Source organism: Gopherus flavomarginatus, chromosome 1 (assembly GCF_025201925.1).
Source record: "Gopherus flavomarginatus isolate rGopFla2 chromosome 1, rGopFla2.mat.asm, whole genome shotgun sequence".
Lineage (NCBI taxonomy): Eukaryota > Metazoa > Chordata > Testudines > Testudinidae > Gopherus > Gopherus flavomarginatus.
Genome location: NC_066617.1, coordinates 317,774,329 through 317,789,501, shown reverse-complemented (window position 1 = coordinate 317,789,501; position 15,173 = coordinate 317,774,329). Strand labels below are relative to the sequence as shown.

Sequence of the window (15,173 nt, the reverse complement as noted above, 5' to 3'; positions counted from 1 at the left end):
AAGGGGTGACAGAAGGAACTCCATACACACCTGTTGCACACCCACTCAGAGGCTGACCAGTATCTGTCCCACCACACTCACAGCTCACCTGTCTGTGCATATTGTTTAAATGCAATTTGTGTGCAGTTCTGGAGTCAACTGGTCCCACCGATTCAAAAGGAAAAATCAAATGAATGCTGCTTAGTCAAATTAAATATTCAAATGAAAGCAATAATTACTCAAATGCATCTTGAGACTTAGTGAGATGGATTCTGTGAAACACTGGTTTTGGCCCTAAAGCTATAATGGGAACATCAGCCTCTAATGATTAAAATAAAAAAGCCTAGGCTTGGGTTATCAGTAATTGTAAGGTTTAAATGAAAAGAAATGAGCAATCTCGCTAACACGCAGTCCCAGTACTCCACCTCTCCCCTGCCAATGTCCTGGAAAAACTCAGCACCAACATCGACCGATTTAAACGTAAAAATACAAAACCAAGCATTTAAATTCAGAGAAGGAATACTGAAGAGAGACCTCTAGCAGATTTCTAGTCTTATTATAATCTGTTAATTACTATGGTAACATAAGATTCTAACAGTCAGCACAACCAGGACTCTAGTCAAGCTTAGGTATGCATAATGGATACCTAATAGCCTTGAAATCCAGAAAATATGGGCAGAGTATCGAGTGTTCATATTCCTTATGAATTCCTGGAAGAAAAAGCTGACAGCTGAATTCTTTCAGAAGAGTTCTTTTATTGAATGTTTTATTACAATAGCCTGACTTATTCACATGTCAGGTTCACGAGTCATGATCTTGGGGACAAGAGAGGGCAGGGGGTGCTTCTAAACTCACTGAATTCACAGCTCTCCCACCAAGAAGTCATTTAAACATAAAATTATTCTAGGAACTTCTTGTAGCTGCTGCCATCAAAAAGAACTCAAGTTGCACACAAAACGGTCTTTGTGTGGTGCCTTCCCAAGAAAGAGCAGAGAAATGTAACTGTTTGCTGTACTTCGGCAAGAGCAAAATTGTGGTACTTAGAATGAAATATTTGAAATCAGAGATGCACAAGACCTATTAGGATTGTTCCCTGCAATCTACTTTCTAGAGTTCTGTCTCGTCTTAATCCACAATGGAGTTCCTCTACTTCCTTTGAGAGACCATTCCACAGTATTATTCATCTCGCTCTCAGGAAATTTGCCATGATTGTTAACCTACGTCTTCCTTTTCTTAATTCTGCTCTGTCCTTGGTGTTTGCACAAATATTCATAGAATAATTGAAGGAATTTTTATATTTCATTGGAAGAAAATATGTACTAAACATAGTAATAGCCAAGAATATTTGAATTAAGAAATTCATTTCAAGACAAGATAATGCTTTCAGAGGGTAGACTGGGGTATCCAGGCCAAGAGACTATTTTTGGCAATCTATGATGTTCAGGGCAATCTCTTGCATCCCAAGGTCAAAACGTTTGCAGAGGTTCCTACTTAGCTTTATGAGCCAAGGACAAACATCTCTTGGGTAGGGATGGTTTGGCTGTAGACCTGGTTAAAATATTTGTGCAAAATGAAGAAACATTCTAGTTTTGTCCTTACTCCCATGGGTAAGAAGAGATTAATAAGTATGCCAGAGTCCTTTAGAGAGGGACTACTGCCAGGGAATTACGAACTCCACCGAGTGCAGGTCATGAAAGGATTCACAGAGTGACCCCGCTGATTTGCTTGAAGGAGTTGGAAGTGAGGAAGTCCCTGCACATTTAATTGGACATTTGAGTTCAATGTACTTGAGCAGCCAATGGATCTCTCCATGACTGGCCCCTTTATACCTCTCAGATGTAAACCATGAATTTCCCCCTCACAGTAAACCATGAATTCCCAGCTCCACACACACATGCAGCTAAAACCTCCATTGACTTTTTTGCTGCCATATGCCAAATTCACATCTAATCTGCTGTCTTCTGTCACCCCTCGGTCTCTTTTGATGTAACTGCTTCTAATTTCTCTTCAGAGATTCTGCTTTCAAAAAGAGTTTTTCCTTTTGATGATATTTGTGATGTTCCATGGGAAAATATCAATAGTAAAGATTTAAGGAGCCCCATGCCGTATCACACTACATGAAGCAATACAATAATCTACACACCAGCATCCGGCATACATGCAAGGATTGCTCCCAGTAAGCCTGCTCTCTAGGCTTCTCTCTGCGTTTAGAGACAATAGATGAGATTGAATTTAAAGGAACTGAGATCCATTGACAATTACTTACCCAATTCAAACTGGTTGGAAAGGTTACCACAGGTCTGTCTAACCTCTTCACTGTCCCAACCCAAAGGATAGAGAGCACAGCCAGAGCCAATCAACAAGCCTACAGAAATAAAGGAAAACAAGACTTAATACAACCCATGACCATTACCATAATTAAGGCCTACAGGTAAAATCAATACTTGGAATTACATGAAAGGGTCACATTAACTTCTTATCATGAGGCGCCTATGCTGTGAGCACTGGTAAAGCATGCATTAAACTTTCTCTACTACTCCTTCTATTGTGGGTATGTCTACACAGCAATGTAAGCCTAGGGTTAGTGGTACTCGAGTTAGCTAAACCATGTCTGGGAACCTTGAGCGTCTACACTGCCTTTTAACCCTAGGTATGGATTTTTTTTATCCATGCTTGAACCTTGGGCTTTGACGTCCACACTACAGTGCACAGATCCGAGTCAAAGTAACTCTACGTCAGAGTGCCTAGCGCCCCTCTCTCCTCTGGTGTTGAAACTCTAGCCCTATGAATGTGTTGCACAGTGGGAAAACTCTACTGCCCACCCTCTTTCCTAACTGTAACGGTGCTAGTGATGGGACTCTGGTCCCCACACAGAGCATGGGTATGTAAACTGCATAATTAGCTCCTTTGGTGGTTGTCTCAGTAGGCTGATTGCAGTTTGAGAAGGCTTTATACCAGGGGTGGGCAAACTTTTTGGCCCAAGAGCCACATCTGGGTATGGAAATTGTATGGCGGGTCATGAATGCTCATGAAATTGGGGGTTGGGGTACAAGAGGGGGTGCAGGCTCTGGGGTGGGGCCAGAAATGAGGAGTTCAGGGTGTGGGATGGAGATCAGGGCTGGGGCAGGGGGTCAGGGTAATTGAGGCGGTCAGGGGTGCAGGCTCCAGGTGGCACTTACCTCAAGCACCTCCCGGAAGCAGTGTCACGTCCCCACTCCGGCTCCTACACGAAGGCATGGCCAGGTGGCTCTGTGTGCTGCCCCAGAAATAGATGCCACCCCTGCAGCTCCCATTGGCCATAGCTGCTGGCCAATGGTAGATGTGGGGTGGTGCTTGGGGCAGGGGCAGCATGCAGAGCCCTCTGGCTGCCCCTGTGCATAGGAGCTGAATTGGGGAACATGCTGCTGATTCTGGGAGCTGCGCAGAGCCACAGCATGCATAGAACGGGGCAAGCCCTGGACCCTGCTTCCTGGCAGGAGCTCAAGGGCCAGAGTAAAACATCTGAAGGGCTGGATGCGGCCCCCGGCTTTATACTAAACTACCACCTAATCTGAGAACTGGGCTCTCCACCTCTAGGCTGAGTCACATTGGCAGGAAAATGCCCGTGTGCACCTGTTCTGAGGCTAACGAGGACATCAGTCTCCAAGGGTGTCAAACTATTAAAGTGAAATTTTGCAATTCTTCATTTTTAAAATGGGACATTCAAAAATGGGAAAGTTGGTTTTTTATTTATTTTTGTCCTTTTGTTTTGAACTTTGAGATAAAATGTAGGTTTCAGAGGAAAAACACACCCACACACCCCAGCCTGGCTCTTCCGGCTGTGGAGCAGTGTGCTCCAGCACACCCTGGGTATCCCTCCTTCCTGCCCCCTTTTCAGCACGGGAGGCAGAGATAAGGCTCCTTGGGTGGCTGGGGCAGTTTTGGGGCTGGCTCCCACTCATGGCACTCACGGTGCATGGGCACCCCTGCACATGCAGCCCCAGGGAAGGCAGGGACACCTGGGAGCAAGCGACAGAGTGGAGCAGGACCAAGTGGCTGCCCTGCAGGGCTGGGAAGTGGCAGAGCCTCCATCTCAGCTTGGCTTGGGGAGAGATGACCTCCAACATCCTGGCAGCCACCTCCTGCCTGTCAGCTTTGCTCCCTGCTGAAGGCAAACTCTGCGCAGCAGCGAGGAGGAGCTGGAGCCACAGGAGGCTGTAGGGAAGTTTGGGGCTGGCTCCTGCTTGCTGTCCTGACAGTGCATGCTGCCCAGGCATCCCTGCACACAGCGCCAGGGAGGGCTGCGAGAGCAGAGAGCGGAGCAGGGACTAAGCAGCTGCCCTGAAGGAAGGGAGAGCAGCCAGGATGTTGGGGGTCATCCCTCCCCCAGCCCAGGGCCAGCGCAACCCATTAGGCAACCTAGGTGGTTGCCTAGGGCGCTAACATTTGGGGGGCGGCGACCACGGCAGCCAGACCTACCGCCACCTTTGTCGGGGGTGGCATTTCGAAGGCGTGACCTTCCACCACTTAGGGTGGCAAAAAAGCTGGCAGCGCTCCTGCCCCAGCCATGCTGAGCTGGGATCTCTGCTGCTGCCCATTCCTGCAGGGCAGCCGCTTAGTGCCTGCTCCACTCTCACCCTGCCCCGCACTGTGCTCCCTGGGGCTGCGTGTGCAGGGGCACCCAGCCATTGTGCACCAAAATCTGGCTGTGCTCTTGTGACCAGGAAGCAGCTCTCTTTGCAAAAAGCTTCTTCTGATCCATCTCCACTGAAAACCTTGCAGGCTCTCTGATAATGCCCTTGCAGACTGGTGCTCAGCAGACAATGGGTTAACGCTGACCTAAACTGCTGTCCTTTGCAAAGGGAGGTGCGCCTTCCATCTGCAACAGAGTGCAATAGACTGCACCACAGATTATTGGCATAGAGAGGACTAAGAAAGTTGCCTCAGGGAACTCTGGGATACATCCAGAGAATTTACAGAACCCAAGTCACTCCAGGGCTGTGTGCACACAGGAAAGCAACCGTAGATTCCATCTTAACATGGGCTCGGACTCTCCAACTCTTCATGTCCTGGGACCTTAGGGTCAAGCCTTAGGTTAACACAATTGGTGTGTGGATGCAAGGCAGATTAGGCTTGAGCCCGGTCTCTCGCCTGTGGTTACACTGCTGTGTAGACATACTCTGTGAGTCCAGTGGTAAAGAAACTCTGTAGCTAGCTTGGATTTCACTTTTCCTTTTTATGAACTTTTCCTTCAAAACTGCTACATATTTTGTTTGGAAAATTCAGCATGCGGTTAAACAGGCACCATGTTAATCACTGCATTTAAAAGATGATTGCTTCTGATTAATTAATACAACAATCAGTCATGCTCTGTAATTGTTCCAACATGAAAAAGTAAACCAACACTCAAGTCTAACCATTCTAATCCTTCGTTCCTCTTCTCCTCTTTCACATAGTCCAGGGCCAAAACAGACTGACTTAATAGGAACTTGATCAATTCATATCTCTGGAACCCAGAACATATGATTTTCATGAACCATTTCAGCAAAAGCAAGTGAACTCTTGAACCACTTCACCTATTGCCAGTGGTGAGCTGGAGCCAGTTCGCACGAACCGGTTGTTAAATTTTGAAGCGGTTTTAGAACTAGTTGTTAACCCGCTTCCCTGCTAGGAGGGGGCACTGCGGCTTTGATGGGCTCCGGCCGGGAAGTGATTTAATTCCTCCTTCAGCCACTGGCGGTGCTGCGCTGAAGGAGCCATGTGGGCCACCGCCTGGCCCTGGCCCTGGCCCTGGCCCTGTTGCTGCTGCTGCTGCCTTGGCCCTGGGACTCCCGCTGCTGCCTGATGGGTCCCCGGCTGCTCTGCTGGGCCTGGGCTGCATCTTGCTGCTCGGGCTGCTCCGAGCCACTCTCCCCATGAGTACCCACCACCCTGCCCACAGCCAGCCCTTGCCCGCAGCCAGCCCTTGCCGCACCTCCCTGCCTGAAGCCAGCCAGCCCCGCACTCCTCTGTCTCCAGCCCTGCCAACCCCTGCCACACCCCCCTGTGGCTCTGTCTGAAGCCAGCCAGCCCCACCCCTCCCATCTCCAGCCAGGCTCACACCCCATGCCCTGCCTGCAGCCAACCCCTGCCACCCCCCTACCCTGTCTCCAGCCAACCCCTGCTGCACCCCCCTGCCCAAAGCCAGCCAGCCAGCCCCACACTCCTCTGTGTCCAGCCCTGCCAACTGCTGCCACACCCCCTGCGGCCCTGCCCGAAGCCAGCCAGCCCCACACACCCTTGTCTCCAGCCAGCCCCACACCCCCTGCCCTGTCTCCAGCCAGCCCCACACCCCCTGCCCTGTCTTCAGTCAGCCCGTCACACCCCCTGCCCGCAGCCAGCCCCTGCCACACACCCCTGCCCGAAGTCAGCCAGCCCCGCACTCCCCTGTCTCCAGCCCTGCCAACCCTGCCGCATCCCTCTGTGGCCCCGCTCAAAGCTAGCCAGCCCCACAACACCCTATCTCCAGCCAGCCCCACACCCCCCCTGCCTTGCCTGCAGCCAGCCCCTACCTCCAGCCAACCCCGCACCCTCCTGTCTCCAGTCAGCTCCACACCCCCTGCCCTGCCCACAGCCAGCTTCGCACCCCCTCCCTCTAGCTAGCCCTGCCCCACGCCTCTGTATGCAGCCGGCCCCACGTCCATTGGTGCCCTGAAGTTCCCAGGGCAGTAACTCTGCACACCTGCTTCAATGGGGGTGGGGGGTAGGGACAGCTGGGACCCACACATGTGCACACCCTAGGGTGATCAGACAGCAAGAGTGAAAAATCGGGACAGGGTGGGGGGGGGGGTAATAGGAGTCTATATAAGAAAAAGACCCAAAAATCGGGACTGTCCCTATAAAATTGGGACATCTGGTCACCCTAGCACACTCCCAGGGAGTAGCGGGGACCCAGACGTGTGAAACGGAGCTCATTTCTAGTTCAAGCCCATCTTTTTATAAAAGAACTTTAGGTGGGGTTAACATACATCTGTATTTTCCCGGATATGTCAGGCTTTTTGGTTCTTAAATCGCCATCTGGGATTTTTTCCTCCTGGGAAAATATGGACGTATGGTAACCCTATTGGTACAAAAAATACATACTGGCGGCACATCCCTTAAATCAGAACTTTGTATAGGGAACCGGTTGTTAAGATTTTGGCAGCTCATCACTGCCTATTACTGTACTATGTTGAAAGCTTAACATTCACATGTTCTGATTTGTCAGCCCCTCATGCCATCCAGAATGGATGTGTATTTTGCCAGAGTCTGTCTCTTCATAAGATCTTCACAAGGCCATGATCATTGCGAAGATGTAACATTTTTATCAAACTTCCTTCTCAGCTGTTGCTGCAGCCGCTGCTGAAAAGGCAGTGTCCAGCTGGTGATGGTGAACTTTTTGTTGCAGCTTTAAAAGGGGAGACTCTACAGGGCATTTAAAAATATACTGCAGAGTTTTATTTTTTAACTTCATTTTGATAATGGCCTCGTAGAAGCATGACAATTAATTATGACTTACATTAGCCCAGAGGCACATGGCACGTTGCAGATTTATAGGTCAACAAGATCATTACAGAACTTGCAATTTAGAGGTGTAATCATGTCTTTTACCTAATGCATGGAGCACTGGTCCAGGATTCAGGAGACCAAGGTTCTATTCCCAGCTCTGCCACTGGCCTGCTGGGTGACTGTGGGCAAGTCACTCGACCTTCCAATGCCTCAGTTTCCTCATCTGCGAAGTGAAGATAATGATACTGACCTACCTTAGAAAGCACTTTGAGATCTATTGATGAAAAGTGCTATATAAGTGCTAGGTATTATTAATATATAGACATTGGCCCCTCTTGGGGCAGTGCAGAGCTGTGCCAATTCAGGGAGAGCTCAGGGAGGAATTCTCACTCAGGATCCCCTTGGAGTTATTTGTCTATCAAGGAGGTACTTGTTTTGTCACATCACCCCAGCATCTGAGCTCCTTGCAATACTAAGGAATGTAGCCTTATAGCACCCCTGGGAGGTAAGGAAACAGAGCTATCTTCATTTTACAGCTGGGGAACTGAGGCATGAAGTAACTTGCCCAAGAACAAACAGGAAGTTTGGAACAGAACCCGGATCTCCTGGATCCCCGTTTCATGCCTTAGTCCCAAGACCCTCTTTCCTCTCCTTAGGGCAAATAATCAGAAAAGCAATCAGGTTTGCTAGTCAGGTTACTTTGTCTCATCTCACTCCTGAGACTATGCAATACCCATGAGCCCAGAGCTCCACTACTTCCTATGAGGTGTGTACAGGGTGACATAGCTGCTTGTCCTCTGTGAAGTGCCATGATACTGGCCCCACTGAAGTCAACAGAAATTTTACTTTGGACATCACCTGGGCCAGGATTTCACACTAGGAGGGAGCAGTACCTGTGTTGAAAAAACACAGATGGTGCAATTGTTCCTGGCCACAGCTCAGGGCACAAAGCTTTGAGTTTTTCCATCCTCTTGCATAACCCTGGGGCAGCCAGGCACAAAGGCCCTAAATAAGGCACATCGTAGTAAACAAAGGATGACAGATGATGGAGGTGGAGTAGAGAAGACAATAGACAATAAAAGGGGAGGACAATCTGCACTGTTGGAGCATAAGAATTCAGATCAGGTGTGACTCATGGTTATGGGCCAAATTCAGCTCTGGTGTATGCAGACACAGTTTCACTGGCATCAATGGAGATGCACATGTTTAAACCAAGGCTGAATTTGGCCCTTTATGTTTTTCTTTCTTTCACTGTCATTCCAGATTTTTATTTGTAAGTTTTGTCCTGTTGTTTTTAAACAATTATATCAGGCGTGAGAGAGGGAGTGGTTAGTATGGGCAGGAGATTAACAAAGTAAGGGGAGGGGTGTTCTAAGATAAGATCTGAAGGAAAAAAGGGTAGTTCGTTGGTACCTAGGAGAAGGGATGCTGTTCTGGGGATATGGGACCGTCTGAAAGAAAGACACAGAATGATGAGCGGCAGAAGGGAAACAAAGGACTAGAACAGGGGCTCAAACTCAGTTTACCTTAGGGCCAGTGCCAGTCCTCAAATCCTCTCAGTGGGCCAATAAAGTCACTGAAGATAGTGTTTAGAAAAGAAAATGTTTATATTGTATTTTTTATTTCAAATTTCTTAGAAATAATAAAGCTGTCATACAACTTTATAAAATTCTTCACCTGCCAGAGAGTTTTTAGTGTTTGCCAGACACCTGGCAATGCGTCAGTTCTATCAGTTTGCTGATGTTTGGCCTCAGGGACTCAGCAGTTGAAACCTTCAGGATTGCGGCAAGGTGTGCATCAGATAGTTGTGCTCGGTATTTTGACTTGTGGAAAAAAGTGAAGCTGCCTCCATGACTGACTCTGCCCAGCAACGAATGGGGAGGTTCTCAGGTTGCAGATGGCCCATGGGCCAGGACTTTGAGACCCCTGGACTAGAACATCAGCCATGTTCTGGTGCTGTTCAAGCAATGACTAAAACATCAGCAGGGGAATGTGATTGGGGAGAGCTGGGCAGAAGCTGGAATAAGGAGTTTGAACAGAAAGCGCTAGGGAGCAAGTGAAGGGTCTAGAAGAGGGGAAGACATAGCTGGGGGAGCAAGCAAAGAAAATATTTTCTCTTCCTGGCCATATTTTTTTTGAAAACTTCAACTTTAATAGTGGGAGCATAAAATTAACCTAGTTTTGTTTGCTTCCCCCAACATATAGTAGTGGATAACCTCAGCATATCACATGAGCCTACCCCCGCTGCCACAGGCAGCCTGCGCTAGGGATATTTTTGATATTTATCCAAGGCTGCAGAGGCAGCAGAAACAGGTAAACTGACATAAACAATAGCCGCTTTGAATTATGTTTTCAGTCAATTTTAAACATGTAGTTAGTAGACGTTGTTCCCCAAGCAGTAGCAGTCGTAATGTAGGCCCAAACAGGGCCTCTCAGACTAGGACTGAATATTTACAATGTATATAAAAGTTTAGAGACAAAGGTCTTCCAATCATTTTGTAACATTTATGGCCTGATTGCCAAAGGTTCTGAGCAGCCACAGCTGTGAGTGAGGTCAATGAAAGCACCATCTCTCAAAAACATAGCTACAAGAGACTGGGAAAGCACCAAGATACTAAAGAAAGCTCTAAGAGCAGCAAAATGGGTCCTGGGAATTCCTCCTCCTTCAAAAATCCTTCCATTCAAAGCCAGCTCAGCACCCTGGCAGTCAAGTGAAAGGAATATTAACATAACAATGTTATTCCTGCCAAGAATGCAAAACAAACTGTTAGACAGCCCTTGCCAGTTACTCTCATCAGGTGGTAAAAATGTACAGGCTGCCTGTTAAACTCATAAAGGGCTGTTTGTTTCCAGTTCAATTTAGGTTTTGTTTCCGTGACAGTGTTTTTTCCACAAATACTGCTCCAAACATTTCCCACCCCTATCCCCCTTTTATAGGCCAACCTCTTCCGAGTGTCCTGTTCTGAGCATTCTCTCCAACAGCACATTTGGAGACCGTGACTCTGTGCCTTTGGGGAGCTAATCTTTTATGCTCTTTCTTCACCTAGATTTCCCCAGTTCAAGAATAAAAGTTTGTGGCACCAAAAACAAAAACAAAACAAAAAAAAAATCAAAAAAAAAACCCTTAACTGCAAGACAGAGGGCAGGGGGAATGGTTTTCTCTGGAGGTCACCTAGTTATCATTCTCTGTTGGTCAGATGGGAATACTATGTAAGCGGTGCTGCCAGCTTTCTGTATCAAGAGCATTCACAAATATTTTAAATTTGCAAAATTCTCACAGACCAGTGACCTAGAAAACGATACTCCTACCTCAGCTACAGAAAGCTGACTATTGAAGTGTCTGCTCTGGAACATACTATCATTATGTTAACTGTATTTTGTCTCTCAATTGTAATAAGTTCCTAGAAGGAAGAATATTGCATATTAATTTTGAGCTCACGCCTGTTTCTAATGAAGTCGATGGCAAAACACGCAGGATTGGGTCTTTTTGTCCTTTAGTTGACAAGGACTGTGTTTTGATGGATCCCTAATACAGCAATAGCCCAAACAGGCTTCTTTTTGTCCTGTTTTCTGTCTCTGCACAACATATTGGACATCACGTGCATGGCTCTAAGATAGGTACTGCAGAGCAACGGGCAGAACCCATTCACTGATTTTGGTGTGGTAGCTTTTAATTCCTCTGTGACACAGCAGTGGATTTAAATAAACCTTACATTTGTAGCCTAGGGGACATTCCAGGGCAAGCAAGCCACATTTCTGAGCCTATATAAGTCCACAGCAACCTTTTCAAATATTCCCAGGCTCTCTCTTTTTCTTGTGGTGAGACCTGTATTCTACTTCTGGATCTGTCACAGACCCCTTTGTGACTTTAATTTCTTCACTTCAGCCTCCTTTCCTGTAAAATGAGGATAATAATTCTAGTTTATATTACACGCATGTTGTGACTCTAAAATGACAGATGTTTGTAAAATATTTTAGGCTCCTCAGATGGATAGGGCTATACAAGTGCAAAGGTTTATTTATTAATTATTGTTATTAATTATTATTATTATCACAAATGTGTCAAAACACATCCCACATATTCATTAGAAGAAAGTATCTGTTCTCAGATACTGCATGTATCTCTCACTACAAGTATTTAAGGTCCCCATTTGTATATCTGAGGGCCCAGTTTGGCTCAAAGTATGCTGATATATCTCTCTTCAGTTTTCCTGGTGTAATTTTTTTGGGTCAGCTACTGTCATTTACTATGTGTTCGTAAATTAACTACACAAAAGTACCCTAGACCTGGATGAGACCATTAGCAATATAAATGAATAGTATAATAAATACTGTTTCTGTGTTTCAGCTTCCATTTTTGGTCCTTTCACCAAAGTAGGAAATTCTGGGGCCTGGCAGAGTCAAAACATTACAAAGGAAGCATCTTGCCATGGCGAAGGATTACACAGTCAAAGACAATGGTTCTGGTTCTGTGCTCAGTTACTTACGTAAATCTGGAGGAATTCCATTGAAGTTAATGGGAAAAAACCAGTATGAAGCCAGTGTGAGATCAGAAACAAAGCCAATCATGTATACACAGTACTTGTAATATGGTACTAATTGATAAAAAAAGAAATCTAAGGTATGGCTGGCATGACCCTTGAAATGATAAGCTGCTCCAAAGGATGTGCAGCAGGACCAAGCAGTGCTCTTGCAAATGATTGCACTGTGTTAAAAATAGTTCACATTTTCCAATAACTAATCCATTGCACTGATGTCTGATTCTTACTATTTTTGTGTCACCCAGGAACTAATAAGCCAAAGGGAAAACAGCAAATAACTGTGTGAAGACCAGATCAACTCCCCATTCCAAAGAGAGACAGCTCTCCCCGACTCCCAGTGAGCTGTTGTATTTCAGCAACAAGCAAACATTCAGTTTCTTTTGTCGAGTATGAGTCAGCCACTGTGGTTTCCTTTATCTATAAGTCTGCATTGACTTCTGACTCCAGGCAGTGAAAATGAGATCAATCAGGAAGCTGCCACCTAACTTCATGGCTTCCCTAGTGAAAAATTGATGTAGCTAAATTGGTCCCTGTCAGCCAAGAACTGTTTTTTTATTAATCCAGAACAACCAATATTGCAGAGCTTTCCACATTTCCTAACAGACTGTATAATCAAAATAGGATTAGCTTTGCTTAGACATCAAGCTTATGATGAGATCCAGAAGCACAGGCAGCAACTGTTTGAGTGCAGAGAGCGAGGAAGATATATAACAGCCCGAGATGTATGTGCCAGTTTGGTGCACAAATGTGCACAAGGATTCTTTGCGGACTCTCTTTAGTGAATACTGAAACAACCTGAGTCCAAATGGACTGTTCAGTGCATGGAGCCACATGACAGTAAGATGAATGGGGTTTAATTACAAACATACATACAGAGGGTGTCTCCTTGACATTTTTGAAGTAGTCACAAAGAGTTTGACTCACAGAGTCAATTAATTTTAATGGGAGGTAGGTGTCTAAATCCTCTCGATGCCTTTGAAAATCTCTGCCTCTCGTTTTAATGTAATACTTGCAAGACAACTATGGGTCTGATCCAAAGCTCACTGAAGTCAGTGGAAAGACTCTCCTTGAGTTAAACAGATTTTGGATCAGCCCTATGGCACCTATCCTGTAATCCGACTGGCACTAGTGAAGCCCCATTGACTTCAGTGGGACGCTGCGTACATGTAAGTGTCAACCTGGATCAGGACCTGTATGAGTATCGAGCCTGTTTACTATTATCTCCAGTTATTTTCAACCCTGATATTTTAACACAAAAGTTTGCAGACAATTCAGCTAGCCACAAGGAATATTGTTTGTCCAGCTTCACAGCTAAGTTAAATCAAACTGCCCTGAAAGCAATGAAAAACCCTAACCTAATTTGGAAAGTTCACCCACAAGCCGACACTCATTTAATTCCAGCGTGCACATCCTGGTCTGCCCTATAGTTAGAATATTTAGCCTGCAATGCTTTCCAACTCTCCACACCCAGACATGCAGCTGCTTAACATGCTTAGAATGCCTGTGACATTCTTTAGAGAAAAGCACCCTGTTTAATTACCATCATCTTTCAACTTTTGTTACCCATTAAAATCATCAAAAGAAAATGTAAAAAAAGGAACAGGACGCATGAAGATGTGTCCATAAAATGCAGATGGATACAGGAGAATCCCAACTTTCATATGTGATGGGATCAGTCAGTAGGAGAGGTCTAACTTGTCACTGCAAAACCTGTGGAGTAATGAGCATATCTAAATCTGTTTTGGATGACATGCTGGGTCATGGAGGATGAACTGGCACTATAAGCAGCCCTCTGGAGTGATTTCACAACTGGAAGTGAAGGGCAGGGTCACCCGGGGGGAGGGGGGGCAAGTGGGGCAATTTGCCCTAGGTGGGTCCCCCACAAGAGTTTTCGGGGCCCCTGGAGTGAGGTCCTTCACTAGCTTCGGGGGCCTCAGAAAATTCTCGCAGGACCCCCAGAGCTTCTTCCGCTCCAGGTCTTCAGCAGCAATTTGGCGGTGGGGAGTCACTTCCTTCATTCTGATAGTCACAGTTAGCTTTAAACACAAGCAAAGCAAGCAGCCACCTGGGCCTTCCTCTTTTGGTGGCCACTCACCATGCGAGCCCTGCAGTTCCCAGCTTGACCCAATCTCTCATGCCAGCAGCAGGACTGTAGAGAGGCTATACCTAGCCTGATTGCTTTCTTTCCTTCACCTACAAATCAGAAGGCAGGGCCTCATGACAGCATTTGTACTAGAGTTTGATTACCCAACCTCTCCAGCTGCACATGAATGAGTCAATCACATCAGCTGGATATAATCTATGAATTGTTTGGTACAGAACCTAATACAATTAAATCGGCTTTAAGCAACCAGAGAAGAGATTGGATGCTTAGAAGACCTGGGCCCCCCTTCTCCTGCCACAGGATGTGAGTACCTCAATGGGAGTTCTTTGTTTGCTATGGTAGAAACTAGAACCTTGGAGTGAAACTCTGTCCCCACTGACGTCAACAGGAATTTTTCCAATGATTTCTTAATTAAAGGTAGAATAAAATTGTACTGGATTTGGGGGCTACTTAAAAGTGGTTGCTTAAGGCTAGGCTGTTTCATAGCAGTGCTCCTTAGCACAGGATTCAGTGTATTACCAAATTCTCACACTGGAATAGAGAAGGGAACATGGGTCAGACAGATGAGCCCAGAATGTGAATCTTTCCCACTTAGGCCCTTCCTGGGGTACTGCATCTTGATGGGGTGGGAAGGCTTGTGGGCTTGTGACCCTGTGAGCTATGTCATTATAAGTTCTTTGTAGAGTCACATAAACTAGACAGGTCAAAGGATAGGGAACAGACCTAAAGCAGCCCACTCTTTCTCCAGGTTGGGGTTAAGCAATTGGCCAACAACCTGTCCTCATAAAAAATTTAGTTATAGAAACTCATGATGTTTCCTGTTAAGCTTTAGAAAGCTCCCAATCCATTTCCATCTCCACTATAATCGTTACCCCTTTTAATCAACCTAAACAAGCCTCATTACCCTGGTGTGATCTCCAAACCCAATAACTCCCTAGGTTTTGCTCTTTCATTGGTCTTTCAGATGGCAAGTTCCTCATTTGTTTTCTCTCGTAAAACTACATAAAAAAATACACAAGTACAATTTGAGATGAATGGACAGG

The 15,173-nt window shown here is 46.1% G+C and overlaps 1 protein-coding gene across 2 annotated transcripts in view; it reads right to left on the bottom strand.

Moving 5' to 3' along the window:
* LHFPL6 (LHFPL tetraspan subfamily member 6) overlaps positions 1 to 15,173 on the bottom strand; it is a 216,165-nt gene that overhangs the window by 18,553 nt on the left and 182,439 nt on the right. The window contains exon 3 of one of the 2 annotated variants that reach the window (XM_050951722.1): positions 2,246 to 2,344. The exons of the other annotated variant lie outside the window; for it this stretch is intronic. Within the exon in view, the coding sequence (XP_050807679.1) occupies positions 2,246 to 2,344 (99 nt within the window). The remainder of the gene's footprint in view (positions 1 to 2,245; positions 2,345 to 15,173) is intronic. 2 annotated transcript variants of the gene reach the window in all.